We start from the raw sequence: 21,515 nt of genomic DNA on the forward strand, positions 1-21,515 counted from the left end.
TGCGTTGCATACGTGTTTCCTGATATATTTTGTTTTGCCTCGTTATACGATATATTTTGTTCTCCCCTCAGTTGTTCAATTTCGTTATAATTGTGGACAACTTTGAAAACCTTTTGATTTGTGCTTTAAATTACAATATATGCATCGTGTATCTGTTGTTTTTCGCACCTTAGCTCTCCTTTACATTGGTCTGCAAAGTGGCCATATCTGAACCACTTTTTGCATTGGATTACTCTCTGAATATAAAGGTCAATATTACAGCAATATTTTCAAGTCATCAATTGTATTATTCATACAATGAATTATCGTATAATTAGGCAAATACTGACTGCGAACAGTAATTAAAACTGATCGGGTGGGAGCCAATCAGTCCTTACTACTTTCCTCTTTTCATTTTCTGTTGAACCTTTTTAAACCGATTATATTTAAATCTTTATCATATGGATCGTTAATAACATATCTTAATTCTGAATCTGGTAAATCTACACAAAAATTTTTTAATAATGCCCCTTCTTATCAAAAGATATCTCGGAATGTATGTGTTAAAGTTTTTTCTTTGATTAGTTGGGCGTCGAGAAATTTATTTGCCGAGACAGCGTTGTTAAATTGTAATTTAATTATGTTTTTCCTACTTTTTTAATCGATATTACGTTATTGCCGATTTCTTTGCATTCCCCATGGATAATTCTACCGATTGGCATCGGATGTAATCTCGAAGTCCATTCCCTTCAATATTGTTGCTTTCGAGAATGACTTCAAATGGACCGGGCCCTTTGACATTAAATTCCATTTTTTCGTCTTGTTGCATTTTAGAACGTTGTGTTTCAAAATCAACCTGATTTTTGTTTTCAACTGTATCTATGTCGGGTGGGACAGTTGGCATTCCTCCACTATCTTCCTCCATTTCCAAAAAAGGAAAACACAATTTTTTTCTTCTTTCTTTCTTCGATAATCGGTTAAATTAAAAATTACGGAATAGATAAATCAATCCAAAATTGCAGTTTTCTCCTCTTGTTATTACTTGTTAAATCCTCTAGCTAGATACACACACGTCCGCCTCGTACGAAGGTCAACACAACACTGAAGCAATTAATTAAGGTTTTTAGTTGAGATGAAAAAAAGTTAATGGCACGAGCGGGATTCGAACCCACGATCTTCGGCTATATACGCCGCTGCTCTACCACTTGAGCTAGCGTGACCTCGATCCACTCGGACATCAACTTCCTATCTCAACCCCACCTTATGAGTTTTCCCTTCTTTTTGCCATTTTTCATCTCAACTAAAAACCTTAGTTAATTGTAATGTATTAATTGGTCAAGCGGACCACGAAATTAGTAAATTTAATGATTAGAATGAAGTACACTTCACTAAAGCTCTCCGTGGCCATTTCATTTGTCGTCGAGAATCCAATCCGATTACACGACATTTGAAAAATGGCAAAAAGGAGGGAAAACTCATAAGGTGGGATTGAGATAGGAAGTTGATGTCCGAGTGGATCGAGGTCACGATAGCTCAAGTGGTAGAGCAGCGGCGTATCTAGCCGAAGATCGTGGGTTCGAATCCCGCTCGTGCCATTGACTTTTTTATCTCAACTAAAAACCTTAATTAATTGTAATGTATTAATTGGTCAAGCGGACCACGAAATTAGTGAATACAACATTGAAGATTATTTAATTGCCGGACTGCGATTAATCTGAGGCAATATAATACAAATTCATACATGTATTTAGTAGTCATAATTGACCATATTACTTATTTAAATAAATTATACTTTATAGGTCTTTTAGGTCTTGGTTGAGGTGTAATATCTAGTGTCACGAGCGGGATTCGAACCCACCACCTTCGGGCTCAATACGCCGCTGCTCTAATCACTTGAGCTATCGTGACTTCGTTCCACTCTGACGCCACTCCTCATCTGAACCTGCAACCTTTCGAATTTTCCCTCTTTTTGTGATATTTTCTAATCAAGAACCGATTCTCGGCGAGTTATGAAGAGGCCACGAGGAGCTGTTAACAAAGTGAGTGTTTCTTTCCATGTATATATTTAGCAGTCAGAACAGGCTGTATTAAATTAATTAAGAATTATTGTCAAGGGTATGGTATCTAGATCTGTATGCAAGACAATAGCTTTTTCATCTCAACCAAGACCCACATCATAATTGGGTGACTTCATATGCCTCTGCCAGAACCTTTCACCAAATCCTCAAAGACATCCAATCCATACTAACAATAGCAATAATTCAACATCAATAAACAAAATTTTTAACTTCTTAACATGCCTCTAACTAATAGATCAAATGTAATTTCATATCCCCTTAATTCTCGTTTTCTCTATTGGCGCACCATGCTGGCGGTGTGGCAGCGCTCGGTTGTGGCGTGTGCTGGTCGGTCATGGGCTGGATTGAGGAGTACCTCTCCGGACTCTAAGATCACAAAATTTCCAGTGAGCTTGTAAGAGGAGGACCTTACGGGCTTAAGGCTTAATGACCAATAAGGTTCCATTAAAAAAGATAAGAAAAAAAGAGAGAGAGAACATTGAAAATCCGAACAAATTCGACTATAAAGGGGGGGCCTTAAACGGAACACTATACTAAACCCGCAAGACCTATGAGTGTTGCCGAAGTGTTTGTCTTACACGCCGTTCACCCTAATAAAATAAATTATCCAATTGATAAATTAGAAGTTTATATTACAATTCATCAAACAATTTTTAAAAACAAGAAAACAAAGTAAAAATTTTTTTGGGTAAAATCTCAGCTTTTTTCTGTTTCCATTTAATACATGCATTGTATTATAAATATTTCCAGCTATTTATCCCAGTTTCGTTTCACTTGTTTGGAAAAACTTTACTACACTAGAGAAGTGCGGAAAACCCGAGAAGTTCTGGGAAGATGGGATTAGCAAATTACACGGAAGACGGCAACAGGATTGAAATAAAATAGTTCATGTATTGTTGATTACATTTACTTACAAGTACCTGAAATTTTCCATTAAAAAAATCCTACGGATTTATTTAACGACCCGTATACTGGGATCGAGTCGATCCCCAGCTTAAAACCGATTTATATTAACAATTAAAAATAATATAATAAAAATATCACTTTTTTCTTTTAGATATAATTTTATGAATTACTTTAGATCGAAAACAGAAATAATTTCTCTTTAGGATAAATTTCCTAATTCATAGCTTACCTAAATTTTACTGTTTTACTAATAACTTCTATTGGTAAACATGATTTTGTTGTTTAACGTACATTAATATTATAATAAACAGATTTATAACGGATAGAATCTTATTATTATATTTCAATCTAAAAATGAAAGGTGATCCACAAAATTGTCAGTATTTTTAATTACAAAAGGAATTTAAATTGTGGTGGAAATTGTAAACTGAAAAGAAAACTACAAATATTTAAAAATATTTGTTTTAAATATTTCTGATGCCTTTCTGTCAATTAATCCAAGGGGTCAAGTGAGTATTAAGGATTTGATTCGTTAAATATTTTTGGTTTTGGACCACCATCCTTACTATATTAAGTTTTTCTCTCTACATCTTTTAAACAGGGATGTAAGTTTCACTCTCAATCTAATTGTATACAAATCGTGTTCTGCTGTGCTCACAATACCTTACCGATTGTGCATTAAGAAATTTTATAAGTATGCCTTACAGACTTACAGATATTTTATAAAACACTTTTAAGAGATAATTTGATTTGTATTCTATTAATCATACAGTGTTTTGATGGTTTGAAAGATATTTTTTGCAATGAGAATATGACAAAATGTACATAATAGCTTTAAAAAAATTGATGGTTCTTATCAAAGGTAGTTGTGTCTGTGGATACAGCAGAATGTGCCAAAATTCCGATAAAGAGAGTTTCGTCTGCACTTTTTGTTCCATTTCGTACTTCCATCTTCAATTGTCAAAGCAGTCTGGCGTTCTGTAAAAAAAAGAAAGGTTGAAAATTCCGTTCGAAATTTTTCTATTGAAAATATTATCAGTTATTAACCCGAGTTGACGTCTTGGGTCGGAAGATATTCCTGCATTTCATTCAGAAGTCTCGACAGCTCCTGAGAGTCCTTTGCAATGCTGCAAATCTCCTCCTGGTTGAAGTCGGGCGCTATTGTCTTGCAAAGTAATATCTGACTGATTACATTCCCCAAGTTAGACGGCCCTGCTCGATTTTCTGAAAGCGAGTTATTATAGCCATGGTGAATATTATGGTGTAATAAAATCATGTAATCTTGTTATTTATTTTTAACTAATGTAAAAATATTCTTATGTTTTTGTAAAAATAAAGAAAAAATTAAAAAAAGCAGCTGGATTGGTGATATATCTCAGAGATGAAGCTGGCTGAAACTATATCGAAATACCCCATCGGCCTCAATTTAGATTAGTTTATTGTAGGGAACAGGTAGATGGAGGAATATGAACTACTCCGTGTACCAAATACAATGAGTGCGATCAATGTATGTTGATGTGAATGTATTTATTGGTGTGAATGGGGAGGGGCTGATGGTGAAGTAGCATCTCCATCGCCCCTCATGTTGCGTGCGTGACTTGGGTCTACGGCGGAAAACTTTTAAAGTACCCCATCGACCCCAAATTAGATTAGTTTATTGTGGTGAACAGGTGACGGAGGAATATCGAGTACTCCATCTACCAAACACTAAAAAAATGGCCAGGTTTCAATTTGTACGGGAACTTGAGAATTGGACATTGGAGGAATGGGGACAGGTACTTTTCATTGATGTGATGAGAGTTGGCTTCAAATCTTCAGATGTGCGTAATTTCATATGGAGACACTCAGGAGAATGGTGCGCTCCATGCTGTATGGTTTCTCCGGTGACATTCCATGATGGGCGATTGATGTTCTGAGGTGGGATTTCGTGTGACGCCCCCACCGAATTAGTTGTTGAGCGAGGAAGATCTCTAACTTTCAAAGAGGTACTTTCAAGACATAATCTAAGAATATGTAGTGCCACTTGCCCCACACATCGGTGAGAGATTCTCGCTAATGCAGGATAATGTCTGGCCCCATAGAGCACGTATTGTGAATGACTACCGAATGATGTTGGAACTGAGTGCTTGGTGTGGCCAACTGGAAGTTCAGATTTGAACCCGATCGTACACCAATTAAACGAAAAGTACAACGACGAAACCAAGGTCCAAACAATCTAAACCAGTTGAAAACGGCTGTTCTTGATGAATTGGAAAGAATTCATCAGGACTGCAAAGGTGTTTAACGGACCTGATTCGTGCCAGAGGTGGAAATACCCGGTTTTAAAGGAGACAAAAAAAATTTCTTTTAGATTTTTATTTGTTTTTGATTTTTTCTTTACTTAATTTTTTTAAAAATTGAGTAACAAACATTTTCTTTTTAAAATGTCTTATGTTTACAACCAAACCTATTATTTTTTTATTTTTTTTTTTTGCGTTATGAACTATGCATATTAGCCATGTGACAATCTTATATGTGTGTTCAAATTGAGGGGGGGGGGGTTTATTGTGAAAAAAGGGCCAGAGGCGACGGTGGGAATCGAACCCACGACCGCGGCGTGAGAGTCTCTCATGCTAACCACTCGGCTACCGCGGTCCCCCAACCTATTTTTGATATGCAAAATATGAATAAACCTAAATTAACATTTAAGAATGTGTTATTTTATCCATTTGTGTATTTACCTAATCATGTAATACTATCCTAGATGTGATTATTTTGTCCGACCTAAAAAAAATCGATCGATAAATTTTAACTTCAAAATACGCGCACAAAACAGAAACCCATATTTAAAACTAATACGGGTAAATTACATAAAATAGTACTTTTTTCGGCTCCTGAGGACCATTGGCACGAGTGGTCGGACACCTGTCTAATATTTTTGAACGTAAAATCACTAAAAATAGTTTCAGCAAAAACGGTAAGTCAAGTAAGTGAAGCCGGTAAGGCGTCTCGAGTTTACAAATGTACAACTGAACTGTGTTAACTGTTAAGCCTGCTTCGATTGCCCCCTGTACTCCCGTTTTTTTTAAATGAACTCAAATTACAAAACTATGATCTATCTAAATATAAGAGTACACAACAAATGATATTAAATTAGGACTAATTCGGAAAAAAATCTACCAAAATATCCTGTCATATCCATTGGAATGAGCTGGACAAGTCGGCTACACTTGGCGAGCTCCCTTAGAAAAAGTTGGCACATGTAAAATACAATTATAAGGTGCGGATGATCAGCTGGAATGCCATCAGCAACTGCGCTATAAAATAAAAAATAGAAATCGTAAAAACATAATAATTATTTAAATAAAACGAAACTTGTAAGGTGTGTACCTTCGGATTTGGGGGAGAAGATTTTGAGCCGTGTGTTTACAAGCGTCCACACACATCCTCCTCAATTTGCGGATCTTTTCTCTTAACTCTGGCGAATCTCTGGAGGTACCAATGTGTATAAGCAAATCCCTGAATAGAGCCAGTTGGCTATTAATCTCAAAGATGAGTTGCAACGCCTAAAATTAACAAGCAAGGTAAATAAGTTGATATCTAAACGAAATTCTACAAAAAGGAATATATGAAACATAATCATATTTCTTACATATATAAATTATAACAGAAAAATTTGTAGCTTAATCTCAATAAAAAAAGAACAGTGCAAGACATTCTTATGAGTCTAATGGTAAAAAATAAAAGAATGAAAATGCATTGTTATAAAAAATATCAATTTGTTGGTAAATTTTATGGAAAATAGAAACAGGAAATCAGCGCCCGGTTAGATTAGAGTTCCTCACTGAAGATGGCCCAATGATAAAACGCGTAGCTCAAATCCCGCTAGTGGAGACAGACCCAGTGCCGGTTCACCGACTCGCAGAACAAAACCACATTTGCTAACATCCAGTTAGCATCCAACGTTCATCCAAGACAAGGCCATTGCCAAGGGTTGGAGAGAAGCTAAAAGTGAAAGTCGCCGATAGTCAAGGCCACCGCTCACTGGTCCAACCGAGTGACAATGGCCATGGCTTATGGGACCGATCGCCCTTTGTAAACGTAGCGAAAGTGACAAGAATTCATTCCACCATCGGACACTTGTGGACAACTTGTTCCTGACAAAATGTTCACCGTCGCCCAATTGGTCTCTCTGTACTATGGCACCACGTCCGTACTTGCTAACATCCAGGTCGAATTCGATCTGATAGGCAAGTTACCGCCTGAGATTTCGTCCTCGGTCTTAAGGTAAGTCTCCTGTCCTAAGGTTCAACTTTCCACCAACCCTTCCTACTACTATTTATTACCTTTTATTGCTCCTGTTTTGATATTACGCATATACCTACTAAAAATTGTTTATTTTTCTATGTTTCAGATATTTGGACGATCGTTCGCTACTCTGCGCACTGTTAGTTTCGCAGCGTTGGAGATCCCTAATTTTGGCGGATCCTGTTTTGAAGAAGCGGATCACGGCTCTTTTCAAACAACGGAGGAGAACGAGCGAAGAGAACAGAAAGCCAGACATTCTGATGTTGAGGGACATCCATACGGTTGGCGGTCCGTACTGCACATTATTTGTTCCTGACAAAATGTTCATCGTCGCCCAATTGGTCTCTCTGTACTATGGCACCACGTCCGTACTTGCTAACATCCAGATCGAATTCGATCTGTTGGCCAAGTTACCACCTGAGATTTCATCCTCGGTATTAAGGTATTCTCATCTTCAATCTGTTCTAAGGTCTATCTTTCCTCAAAAACGTCATATTACTGTTACCTTATTCTCCCTTTTTTGATATTTATGTATATACCTACTAGTATATTTTCTTTTTCTATGTTGCTTATATTTGGATGATCGTTCGCTACTCTGCGCACTGTTAGTTTCGCAGCGTTGGAGATTCCTAATTTTGGCGGATGCTGTTTTGAAAGCGGATCACTGCTCTTTTCAAACAACCGAAGAGAACACAAAGCCAGACCTTCTGAGGTCCAGTGTCATGCATAGAGTTCCAAGTCTGTTCAACTTTAAAATATCGTCATTTTTAGCTGAGCTCCATATTTACTTTGTTTTAGACGTCATTCCGCGTTCGTCCAAGACATTCCAACCGTGTGATTTCTAGTGATAGCGATAACCAAGTGCCCTTGTTAAATATACCATCAATAAGTGCAGGTATTACCGTAATTCATCCTTCGCAAATCTGCTTGTTATTCAACTTCAGAAACATATCGTTCCTCGTAGTGACAGAGAAACCGCCTATGGTAAGAGGACAACTTACCATAATATTTCATTAAAGAAGATATCTTTCATCATTTGAATTATTATTTGGAGATCGTGAGATACGGCCTGGTGTGACGTAGGTTTTAAAAAAACATTTTCTTTATCGTGCCAACGTTTCGATCTTTATTGACATCATCTTCAGAACTCAAAATGTTTCGGCACTCTCAACACGACACACAGTAATGACACATCTACACAGAAAACAAACACTCTGAGCCCTGAAGATCGAAACGTTGGCACGATAAAGAAAATGTTTTTCTAAAATCTACCTCACACCAGATCGCATCTCACAATCTCCAAATAATTATTAACTAATAGACACCAAACACCACACATTATTTTTTAAAGTAATTCAATAACAATTAAATTTCCATAATTACACGCTTCTTACTGCTAGTGAAAATGTACTCACAGGATTGCCTTTAAGATGAGCTTCATCTAAGTGTAGATTAAGTGATGATGCCATTTTTTTGTCACAGTATTGCCATTTTTCGAAACCTGCAAACATAGAAATATCATTTTATTTCAAGTATAAAAGTTCACAGATTAATTTTTACATCTTTTGTAAAAACAATTTATACATCTTTTAACTTAGAATATAATATAATTTATCCTAATGTTGAATTTATATTACATAATATTTTTGAATCTAGTCGTTTTTATATTATAACTACGACGCCGTTTATCGTTGCTGGGTCACCGTTACACTTTGAGTACCAACGGTGTTCCTTTCATCCGTTTTGGCACCAGTTATAAAGAGGCGCAGACAATAGCGGTTTCCACAGTATCGAACAAGGTCTCTTTGTATAAACGTCCATAAGATAACTGGTACGACATTCGGAATGTAAGGAAGCGTGAGTTTCTCACCCTCCCGGCTCGATCAGACTATTTCAAATATGCGAACCATTTATATTCCTAATTTCCTTTCCGTGAAATTCTCTAACTCTCATCTTGATAAATGCAATGTTACGATTGCTTTGCAATTAATTTTTTGTATTAAATATCTATTTTTGTTAAGAACTTCACGAACGGATTAGCCTCTCGTCCCATTTTTGTCCTCCCTTTTACACTTCACTCTGGAGAAGAGTAAATCCATGGGCTGTCTTCACACTCGGCTATTTCCGCGTCAGCCGGAATTGAAATTTAAACTAAAATAAAGCTCATACTGGAGTTTCTCGTTTCATGTATGTTATGGGTGGTGTTTTCCTGAGCGTTTTTTTGGTTATGTTCGTCCGATATGGCGAACCCCTGCTTTTAATGTCATTTTGGTTGGCATATTAGCGTTAACGACAATTTGGTTTGATATGGAAATTGCCACAGCATTGATTAATTTTGGTGCATTAATTGCTTTTACCTTTATTAATCTTTCAGTTATATCGCAAATCTCTTTTAGAGAGCGTCGCTGCCATACTAGGCGGGATAAGTTTAATTACTTAATTTTTAATTTTGTTATGTAAGATTTGGTGGAAATGAAAAAGTCAGTGTCACGAGCGGGATTCGAGCCCACGATCTTCGGCTAAATGCGCCGCTGCTCTAACCACTTGAGCTATCGTGACTTCGATCCACTCTGACGCCACTCCCCATCTCAACCTACAACCTTTCGAATTTTCGAAAAATGGCAAAAAGGAGGGAAAATTCGAAAGGTTTGTAGGTTGAGATGGGGAGTCGGTGTCCCAGTGGATCGAAGTCACGATAGCTCAAGTGGTTAGAGCAGCGGCGTATTTAGCCGAAGGCGTGGGTTCGAATCTCGCTCGTGACACAAACTTTTTCATTCCAACCAAAATCTTCCATAAAAAGATTAATTAATGGATAGAAGTAAATTGGTCAATAAACCACTAAATATAATGGTTAAAATAAAATAGAAAAATGTCCGAAGCGAGCAAGTTTAAACGAACAAATAAGTCTACACGTAGAGTAATAATTAACAGTGAAGGGAGATCTCAGGAAAAAGTAAAGCTTTATCGTTCTTTTTACCATTTTTTTTTTTGGGGGGGGGGTTAACTGGGCTAAAACTAAAGCTAAAAATAAACTAAATTGAGAAAAACTTCACGCTGCAACGAGAATGCAATACAAACCGGCAGAAAAGAAAACGCTGTTGTGGCCACCTGCGACTTACTTCGAAGACGAATCAATCTACATGTTCATATCCTACCTTTTCAATATTATAAACTTAATTTCGGTTAAGTTACGTACAATTTTGTTAATTTTAAATGACACATTGGATATGAAAGTCCGTGAAGTTTTAATCCGTTTGCGTGAACAATTATTTTAAATCGATATTATCATTATCATGGCACGCGTCGCTTGCAGACCTTTGAGCTGTTATATTAAGTCGTTAAAAAATAAAAAAATGAGTTACTTTTAATTGATATCGTTTTCTCTATTAGTTCAACATTCATTTAACTAAATTGTAATATTGGACGGATTATTTACTTGTTAAATTGGACTAGGTACAATTATGAGAGAAAAACTTTCTGAAGAATACTGACTAACCTAACCGTGATTGTTGTTTATTGTTCACTAGATCAGTATATTTATATTTCACAAGCAATTATAAAACCAAAAGAAAAAGATCTTATCTTACCGAAGAATTTTGAGGGTATAAAACCAATTAACATTGTGGGGCTTTGTTGTCCCTGATTTGAGGGATTTTAAAAGAGGTAAGGGTTTTGCGGATTAGCAAAGGAAGAAAATCCCTGAGATTTGTGGCACGAGCTAGGAAGGTCCTCTCAAATGTGAAGGTTTTATGAAGAGGAAGATATAGGTCATTGGGAAATGAGCGGGTGTTAAGAAAGTGGATGAAAGATTTGAATTGAGGTAGCTTGAAAATAGTAAGGTCGATGAGTACATGAACTGGTAAAGGAAGGAGCTTAGGAAATACTTCCTACTGTAGGAGGGATAGATCCAGGATAGGTCTGAATACAGTTTTGAGACTCCGGACGGAAATAAATCTGACACAACAATTCATCAATCTTTTCGGACGCTTCTTTTGTTCCTCCGATAGTCCACCATAAACGACGCAGTTGTAGTCGTAGAGGGTCAAAATTCGGGAAGAGACAAGGAGTTGAAGAGTGGCGAAAGGTAGAGGAGGACAGGCTGAATTGAATGAGGGATACAATACTTTTGTATTGGGGAAATTTAGGAAATGTGTGAAGGTAACACCGAAGTTTTTTACGGTGGAGCAGTTGGAAATGGGTAGGTTGTTGATGGTGAAAAGCAATTCACATAGGCTATATATGCTGAAATTGCTGCTGAATTTCTCTTGTACAGAAAATGTTATAAAAAAAATTAAAAACACGTATTTATAATATTTTCAGTTTAGTTGAAAATTGTTAACTGTTTGAAAAATTAAAAGAGAACCTCAGGATCGGTACAACATAAAAATTTCAAATTTGGGCCGCTTACCTTCCAACACATCATTTTAAAAGATTTTTGCTGAAATCAATGCCACGATTGAAAGTGTTACTAAATAACAAAGTTATTCCACAAAGTTTGTAAAAAATTCCTTATTTTCGCCTAGCCGGTAGCTAAGAAAAAAGAACATAATAATAATAAGCCGTGAGATCTTGTGCTATTGTTCTATGAACTGACTTATAAATACTTAAGTCTGACAAAGGGACAACCAGGTTGGTGAATCACAAATTTGAGCCAAACTTGTTTTGATGATTTTACACTCCAAAATATCGAACACTTATACGCCACTTCTTGTGAATAAGTTTTGATTTCACCAACATTTTTTTAAGTTAAAATTTTCCGTTTTTTAATATTTTTATTTCGCCTTTCTACTTGCTCAAATGAACTATGTTAATGTATCATTTAACAAGAATAAAAATAACAAAATTGCAATAAAAATATAGTAAAAGCTATTAGAGTTTGTCAATAAGCAGAAAAATTCTAAAAACCAAATTCTTTTCAAGTTGAATTGTAACGGCTGGAAATCAAAAAAGGCTAAAAGGATTTTAACATAAAAGAGACCATTTGAAAGAAGAGAAACGTACCTTGTTAACGAAGTATATACCATTAAAATATATAAAATATTTCTATAAGAAAATACACAAAAGAGCAAAATTATTTGTCAGAAATTTACCTTGTTTTTTTTTTAAATAATAGTCCGATTTTAATATTTGATACAGTTATAAAATGCACTTGACAATTTCTTTAAAAAGAATTACAAACAAACCATAAAAATTGGTTCACTAGCTTTTGAGAAAAATTATGTTAGCGCATTACGCTAGGAATGTCAGTCACGCAGAAGGTCGTAGAAATTAATTATCAGGTCAAAAAATTAATTTACACCGATTTCCGCGAAAGCCGTTATCTAAGGGTTCTGTAATGCTAGAATAACGAATCTGACAGTGAGGTGGGCGTCGGTGGCCGCTCATCACTGTAAGGCATGGGTTCGAATCCAGCGGCCCTGCATTCGAACCCGACATACTTACAAATGTTTTTTTTTATTTTTTCAAAAACGCCGGCACCCCGAGGGTTTATATAACCTCTGCTGTTGCGAACCCTCGTAGAAAAAAAAATGCTACATTTAAATTCAAACAAAAATTTATATTTAGGCGGGAATAGAGTTTTAAAACGACATTTCATTATTAGTTTCATGAAAAAATTATGATCTAGATTACTTGAAAAATATTAGGTCTTTAGAAATTTTTTGATTATTGTTAAACTTTGATAACTTTTACTCTATTTTAAATTTATCTTTGCACATAAATGTAATTTTGTTGAAAAAAATTGTGTGTTGAAAATGTGTGCTGTTTAGTGACCGTTGATTAATGATTATTTGGAGATCGTGAGATGCGATCTGGTGTGACGTAGGTATAGAAAAACATTTTCTTTATCGTGCCAACGTTTCGATCTTTATTGAGATCATCTTCAGGGCTTTTTTTCACACCCTACATGTATTTGTAAAATTTAAGCTATGTTTATAAATCCCAGGCCTTGAAGAAGATCTCAATAATGATCGAAACGGTGGCACGATAAAGAAAATATTTTTCTAAAGCTTACGTCACACCAGACTGCATCTCACGATCTCCGAATAATGTTTGTTAAAAATGATGCTCACAATAAAATGTTATTTATCTATCCTAAGATAAATATTATTAGTAATATTATTTATTGAATGTTCAATCATCATGGATTTCATCGCGAATATTTTATTTAACATATTTGACATTGTTGTATTGTATTATATTGCTTTGATTATTTTCAGAAGTTATTCTCCTTTTAGAGTCGAAATTCCTTTTGATCCTCGAAATGGAGTTGTATCTTGCCGTTTATTAGGAACATTACTTTAAGACGAAAGGAGAAAAGAGTTTTGCCGGTATGAAGGATGTGTAGAGAGGACGGTGACGGATGGTAGTTGGAAAAAGAGTAGATGTGGGAAAAGGGAAAATTGGTTGTGGTGTTTGGTGTAGATGAGCGGGGAAGTGAAGGGTGAAAGGGGGTAATTGGAAAAGGGACAGGGCGGAGTGATTGGCCGTATTCTGGTGGAGGAGGATAATAGAACCCTGGCTTGTTGCAATTCAATTGTTAAATTAAACCCTCTCCAAATCATCCCAAAGCCGAAAAAAAATTCAACAGAAAAAATCAACAATATTTGGCTTTGTCGATTGTCGCGGCTCAGACTTTATTTAGTGAAAAAATAGTTTTTCGTCTTTCACTTTGGTTTTGTATTGAATCTTCTTCTCTTGCACGGAAATAAACGGATCGGGATGAGAGTTATTTGCATATTATGCGAGTTCGACATTCACCGAGAGCGTTTGAAGTGTTTTGCATGCAAAGTACCACCGTGTGAACTACACAGCAGAGATCAGCTCCGGCCCTATTTTGCCACGCAAAATCGCCGATAACGACAATAACAGCAATACGCAATTTATTTACTTTTATCATACGAGGTATATATTTACTACTCCTCAATATAATTTTTAGAACGTGTTTTGTCTTTATTTGTTCGAAATAATTGCATAAACGAGAAGATTATGTTTGGACGTATCACACCTTTTGACACTTCTTCCGAAAGTGAAAAATCTGTAGATTAGAATATGATTGGACATTTTAGGGAAGTCATGGTCGAGTTATAAATGATAAGCTTCGAAAATTTGATCGTAAGAACATTTCCGTATGGTGTCATAACTTAAATCTTTTGTCGGCCAGAGATGATTCGTATCCAGGCTAATGCACTTAAGAATTATAACGAAGTTTGAAAGTATTTTACCTAATAAAGCGAGGAATTGGGTGTCAACGTAAATTAACATGGTAGAGACTCTCTGAGGTCTAAATTAGGACACTGGTTGTTTCTCAGGCCTCTAAAGTCCTGAATAAACTTATATAACTACAAACTCCGATTTCTCTATCAACTAACCTTCCCCTTCTAATTGAACCTACTAAAGGGATTAGAGAAGAAATAAAGTTTAGGAGACAGAAAACTTTTGCGAAACAGGGAGCATGACAAGATATGAGGGGGTGCCGGATTTTCTGTGTCCCGTCTAATTCAGAAATTAGGTTCCCCGGCTGGTTTGACCTCTGCCCTATACGGAACTGGTGAATCAAATCCAGAAATCCTATTTTCTGGATTGTAAGATTTAATTCCCAGAGTGGGACGCGCACTCTGCTGAATTGTTTATCCTCTGAGGGGACCGGCCGACTAATCCGGGGCTGTACGTGACAACTGGACCACACGAATAGCTGGGCTTTCGGCCTTTTCCGTATTGCCTTATCATAGAATTGACCGTAGCTTAAGAGTGCGGCAACGTATAATCGGACATTAGACCGGCTTTCCTCAAGGATCCATTCTTGCGTTCCGCCTGCACATCCTTTATAATGTTGACTTACATATTAATTCCAAGGCTGTACATTAATTGTAATTTCAATTACAACTTACAAGCAAAAATCCACTGAGAAGAATATGATTTTCATTATCGTCTTAGTGGATGTAGTTGGTAATGTGGCCCCTAGAAAACGTCTGGGAATGACATAATTTGTTACTTTTAAAAGTTTCAGGAGCTGCGGTTTTGAATATATAAAATGTCCTGAGATCTAGATGGCATAACGACTTAGAAGGTTCCGGTAAAAAGAACTGGAAAGGATATAATTTCAACTTTTAAGTTTCACTTTTTTGGAGGGGGGATTGTGGCAGTGAATGTGTCAGCTAGAATGTCCTGGGATCTAGATTGCAAATTGATGTAGATGGGACTGGTGAAAAACGTCTGGGAAAGACATAATTTGTTACTTTTAAAAGTTTCACGCGCTGCGGCTTTGAATATGGCCTCTATAAAATGTCCTGAGATCTAGATGGCATAACGATCTAGAAGGTACCGGTAAAAAGAAGTGGAAAGGATATAATTTATACTTTTAAGTTTCACTTTTTTGGAGGGGAGATTCGTCGGAGTTTTTGGCAGTGAATGTGTCAGGTAGAATTGTCCTGGGATCTAGAGTGCAAACTGATGTAGTTGGCACTGGTGAAAAACATCTTGGAAAGACATACTTTGTTACTTTTAAAAGTTTCACGAAATGTCTTAGTGGTTGTAACTGGTAATGTTGCCGCTAGAAAATGTCTTGAGGTATAGTTAGGATGTCGATCGATCAGGTACCGTTGAAAAACGTCTGGGAAAGACATAATTTGTTACTTTTAAAAATTTCACGCGCTGCGGCTTTGAATATGGCCGCTATAAAATGTCCTGAGATGAGGGCATTACGATCTAGAAGGTACCGGTAAAAAGAACTGGAAAGGATATAATTTATACTTTTTGAAGTTTCACTTTTTTGGAGGGAGTTTGTCACAGTGAATGTGCCCACTAGCAGGGAGTAGACAGCACAGACAAAACATCTCGGATAAATATAATTTTCTACTTTCAAGTTTAAATGTGAATGTGGTCGTTGGAAAATATCTTGAGGTCTTGATGTCATGTCAATCTATAAAGTGCCGGTGAAAAATTACATGGAAATATATAATTTGATATTTTTAAAAGAAAAGTTCCATGAGCTGTTTTTGTCGGGGTGGTACGTGGTAGCTAGAATGTTTCGTTTTTTTTATTCTGGACAGAATTGATTAAACAATTATTGAGCCAGTCGGAAACAAGCTTGGATATAGCAGTGATGGAACAGCGCAATACGCGATCTTTCATTTAATTGTGTTCCTTTTTGGCGAATCCCAAGTGCACTTATCAAGAAGAAAGTGATTAATTTCCATTTTCAATCGGTACAAAGTAGAGGAGGAAGGAAGACAGCTGTCATATCATTTTTTTCCCTTCCACCGCGAACCACTAGTCGGACATGAAATCAATCACGCCGCTATTCTTGTCGCCAAAACACAATTATTGGTCCGGCAGAAATCACTTGATGAAAAGACTTTTCAACGGATCGATACCGACGATATTGTCCCTTTCCTCTCCGTACATCAGGACGGCTGTATCACCCGGATGTCACCCGGTTCAGAAATATTCAGCCGGTAAACATTAATAAGAGGAAAAGCTCTTGGAATTATACAGTTTAAGCACGCTTAAAAATAGACGATTATTTTATTGGACAGCACGACTAATAAGACAAAGCGGACTGAAATACGAACGGAAATGTTAATTAATTCCAAACACGAACATAAAGATTTTAAATTATTTTTGATCTTGACAAAAATGTTATTCCATGAAAACTACCATATATATACCAAATTGGTTGTAAACGTTTTTTTGATTAATTGCACAATAGACTCAAAGCGTACACCAGTTATTACGAGGGATGAATAGTGGTGAAAGGCCTTCTGTTAAATTAGCTCATTTGCCAGCCAATGAACACCTACTGGAGTTTAGTTAAGCTTTAAAGAAGGCGCCGGCACAGAATGTAATGTAAGCCTGAGTGGTGTTCAAACCTTTAAGTCAAATTGTAATTTAATTATTCACTGAACAATACCTTTAATTGGCAATTAGCGAGCTTTTCGAGCTACGTTTTAACGCAATGTTTAAACTTATAAATTCATATACGATAAATAAATTAATAGACACTCCACCACCCTTTCAACAAATGCACATACTCTAACTAGTTTAATTAAGGGGTCTATGACTCATCGATATTCTGCCATGAACGCTCTTCTACTACATTCACGCTTATACATTCGAAACAATGAAAACAAAACGAATCTATAACCAAACCTTTGAAGTATTTACAAGACAGATTCCAAGAAAAATACTTTTTTTCCAAAAATTGGAACAGGGTCGCTGCCGTACTCGTTCATAGTGATCATATCGGGTGGCTTACTTGCTCTCTATATAGAGCCAAAGAATGACACTCTTCGATTAAGTGGTACACATTGACACCTTTCTTTTCCTTTGGCTCAAAATTTTCCTTGCGTTAACCGCGTATGGCCAATTCTAAGTCGGGTTATGACGATCATTCAGCGGTTTACACTAGATTATTTGTTAATTAGTACTTAGTACATTATGCATATATATGTAAATATATTTGGTAAAAAATGCAATTTAAAACTGAAAATATACGAAAACTACCATGAGAAATAATAAGGAAACCTCAAATTAAAGCACATAATTGTATTGAAAAAAGAAACAATGGCAAAGAGGAACATCACATGGCTAATATTAAAACAGAAAAACGCATTTTAAAAAAATTTAAATTTAAAAAATCCTCCGTTTCATCCATCGATACTCAGATCGATCCATTTTCGATGAAGTCTTTGATTTTATGGAGTGTATTGTATATAAGATCGAGGTGAGATTTCCTGAGGGTACTTCCGTGGGGAATTTCCTGTGTATTTCTCAAAAAAAAACCTTGAATTCAGGGTGGGTTAGTTTATGGATGGGTATGTCAGCTCTAACTAAAGCACGACATAAATCCGTATCGAAACCGGACTTTTCAGACCCAGCACTTGGGGCAGCTTGACCTACAAAGGTGTGTTGAAACTTACACTTCCTACCTTTGTTTTATTTGTGTTTTCCTGTCTTTATGTGCTGTGTTACAAAAAAAACGTGTAGCTGTTGATACAGGTTTATCACAACAAACACATAATAAAACGTCTGCCTCGCCCTTAAAAGTCTCACTGGAAAACTCACGCACATACTTTTGAACAAGATCTTTCGTCTTTGCGGTGAATTTCGGCATTTTAGGAGTAGTCAGTTCACAACATTTAAATAATATTTCACGATGGAAAACGCATTAGAGACTGGGCAAAGCTGAGAAGTATGATGGTAGGAAAAGAAGAGAACTGAGGTCGTAATATTTCCATGAAACACTATTCCTTTCTCCATTTATTTCAAGAGAAGCAAAAGCGTCCGAAAGTTCGCGGACAGCGGTGGAGCAACAAATAGGCAAACACAAACTCGTTCATTATGTGGAAACGGATGAACGGAAGCTCATAACTCTTTTTTCGGATGTTTTAGTTAACCATGAAAAATATGCAATGCATATATTTCACAGCCATAGTAATTAGTGTACTGAATTATTCAATTCAATAATATTTTAATAATATGTATTCATTATATTCTAGTGTATAAACAACATGATTGGTTAGAAGGTGACTTCAGATCTGGAGCCATGTCAAACTAATTACACTATTTTAGCTGTTAAAACTAAATGTACCCTACGTATTTGGCATACCAAATGACTCAAATTTATTTCACCTCTGTTCTATCCTACTCCAATGTTTTCGTTCTGTAAATGGATCTATTATACCTAACATCGTAGAATTCACGCCAATTGGTTTACAAAAGAATTTTAACTTAAAAAAGTGTCCCGTTGGACTAATTAAAAAAAATTAGTACCACTATAACGCGAGAAAGAGAGTAAAAGAAAAGATAAATTAAGCCGGGAACACACTTACCCGATGCGACGCTATGCGACGCACCCATGCTACCCGACGAAAATCTGGACAGTGGGGATCGCAGAGCGTAGAGTTGATTAGCGTATCGGGCAATAGTATATAGAATCGGCAGATGTGCTCGGGGGTAATGCAACCTTATGGAAAATAGGAATTTGGATTTGCGTCGGGTAGCATCTGGTAGCCTCGCATGGCGTAGCATCGGGTAAATGTGTTCCCGTCTTTATGCCTGGCGAAAGGCAAGGTAGTTTGCCAGCCCTAAAACTCCCCCCCCCCAAAAAAAATACCAATTTAGAAATCAAATGCGAAGGATAAGTCTTTATATCACTTAACACCGTACCTCAAACGTTATTTCATATATTAGCTTTGGAACAGTAGTAGGCTGATTGTACCGGACGACCCCCTAGGAAAACCTGTTCTCCTGGATTACGAAACTATCAAACTGAAGAAGGAAATAAGTACCAATACTTCAAATACTTCTGTTAGTACAGACTATATGCAGATGGTTCTGTACATCTCTACTCCGGACTTACAATTTTTCGCTCTCATCTTGTCCAGGGACTTCAGGACTCTGATTATGGCAGGCGTCTCACATTCCTTGCACAAATGTCGATTTGGGAGGCTGAAGAAAACGTTTTTCCATACATCCTATGGACTGATGAATCCAAGTTCACCTCTTATAGCATACTAAACCGTTGGAATTTTCGAACATGGGCAGAGGAAAATACGAGAATTTTGTACTCTTGTCATCATCAGGTGGTACATAGTATCAACGTTTAGTGTGAATTTCTCGGACATAACGTAATTGGGCCTTATTTCTACGAAAATAATTTAAATAGTGCTCAGTTCCTAAATTTTTTGAGGGAGGTTTATCGTCGCTATTAGACAATGTTCCCTTGCAACAACGACAAAGAATGATTCTCCAGTTTGATGGATACCCCGAACAAAATTCTTTGCAGGTGAGACGTTATTTGAATCGTCACTTCCGGGATAGGTGGATAGGACCTATGGCTCGATCTGTTGGCCTCCTCGGTTATCCTATTTAACTCCACCTGACTGTTTTCTGTGGGGGGCCATTTAAAAAACAGTGTCTACGTCATTCTTAACCAAGTAACCTCAGATGAATCACTGTGGCAAAGGATAGAAAATGCTTGCCAATCCATTTCCGCCGACTGTATCTCTCCGAGCACCGGTGAAGAGTAGTTAAAAAGAGCAAATCTTGCATCTTTACGCATGGCAGGCAGTTCGAACATGAAATGTGTTTAATAAATAGCAAACCAAATGACAGTTTTTCGACCATAGCTTTATCATTTTTTTACCAATTTAAAATTCGATTGCACCATTGTTTTCAGGGTAAAAATCCTTTAAAATAATGTGTAAGGATATATAGGGTCGTATTTGAAATTTTGAAATTGAACTAAGCCTGACGTACCCTGCATAATTTTTCTCCAAAAACGTAAAAATTTGAAAATAGACGAAAAATTTTAAAATTTTTTGTTTTTGTGGTAGCGTCTAATATATATATATATTTTTTCTATCACCAGATATATCTATTTATTTATCTATATATCTATATATTCTATACAAATATATTTTCCATCTACACTGAATACAAAGAGATGCCTGGTCACATTTACTACTCCCAGAATACTCGATATTCCTCGGCATTATGTTATAGTTCAAGAACTATTTTTGATAAGATGGGAAATCTTATTAGTAGGCTATGAAGGCGCATTATTTTATTTTAGTTTTTGAAAAAGCTAAATCCCTTCCAACATTTCGGACGCAGGAATGCGGATTTTCGCGAACATACAGTAAAATATTCAGCTTCTTGGTGATGGAACAACGACTGATCCGCATCTCCTCATATTGCGAGCTACACGAACAATATGGTGGTTTAATCTGAGGCGATCCGGAAATTTCTGGGAGTACGACGCGCAGTAACACCACTATCAATAAAGCGGTCGTGCATATCAACTCGCTGTTGATCGGAAAAATGTGCTCTTCGGTTCATTGTGAAGGGAATACTAAATGTAACGAATAGGTATTCCTGTAAAATGTATTTACTTCCAGGAATTTATATTTACTCTCATAACGCGAGTTTGACAAACAATGAAAGAAGGCAAACAATAAAGGCAATTAATGTTAATTTTCGTTTCTTCAAACTTTTTGTCATAACTTTATCATTTTTTGACCAATTCAAAATCCGATTGTTGTATGTTTTCAGCGTAAAAAAATGCCTTAAAATGATATATCAGGATGTATAGGGTCATATTTGAAATTTTGATGTTGAACTGGGCCTGAGGTACCCTGTATAATTTTTCTCCAAAAAGGTAAAAATTTGAAACTAGACTAAAAAAATTAAACACGTATTTATTTATAGCGTCATTGGTTCAAGAGAAATTCAGCCGGGCTATGTCAAAAAAACACCCCCAAT

The 21,515-nt window shown here is 36.4% G+C and overlaps 1 protein-coding gene across 1 annotated transcript in view; it reads right to left on the minus strand.

Annotated features, from left to right (window-relative positions):
* Positions 1 to 2,948: 2,948 nt before the first annotated feature.
* Positions 2,949 to 21,515, minus strand: part of LOC106663286 — a 21,231-nt gene continuing 2,664 nt past the window's right edge. The window contains exons 2-6 of the mRNA XM_014387994.2: positions 8,666 to 8,751; positions 6,333 to 6,508; positions 6,123 to 6,259; positions 4,011 to 4,187; positions 2,949 to 3,941 (exon numbers count right to left, since the gene is read on the minus strand). Coding sequence (XP_014243480.1) covers positions 3,820 to 3,941; positions 4,011 to 4,187; positions 6,123 to 6,259; positions 6,333 to 6,508; positions 8,666 to 8,719 — 666 coding nt within the window. The 5' untranslated portion in view covers positions 8,720 to 8,751 and the 3' untranslated portion in view covers positions 2,949 to 3,819. The remainder of the gene's footprint in view (positions 3,942 to 4,010; positions 4,188 to 6,122; positions 6,260 to 6,332; positions 6,509 to 8,665; positions 8,752 to 21,515) is intronic.

This window comes from Cimex lectularius, unplaced genomic scaffold (assembly GCF_000648675.2).
Source record: "Cimex lectularius strain Harlan isolate CLEC.00 unplaced genomic scaffold, Clec_2.1 scaffold78, whole genome shotgun sequence".
Taxonomy (NCBI): Eukaryota; Metazoa; Arthropoda; class Insecta; order Hemiptera; family Cimicidae; genus Cimex; species Cimex lectularius.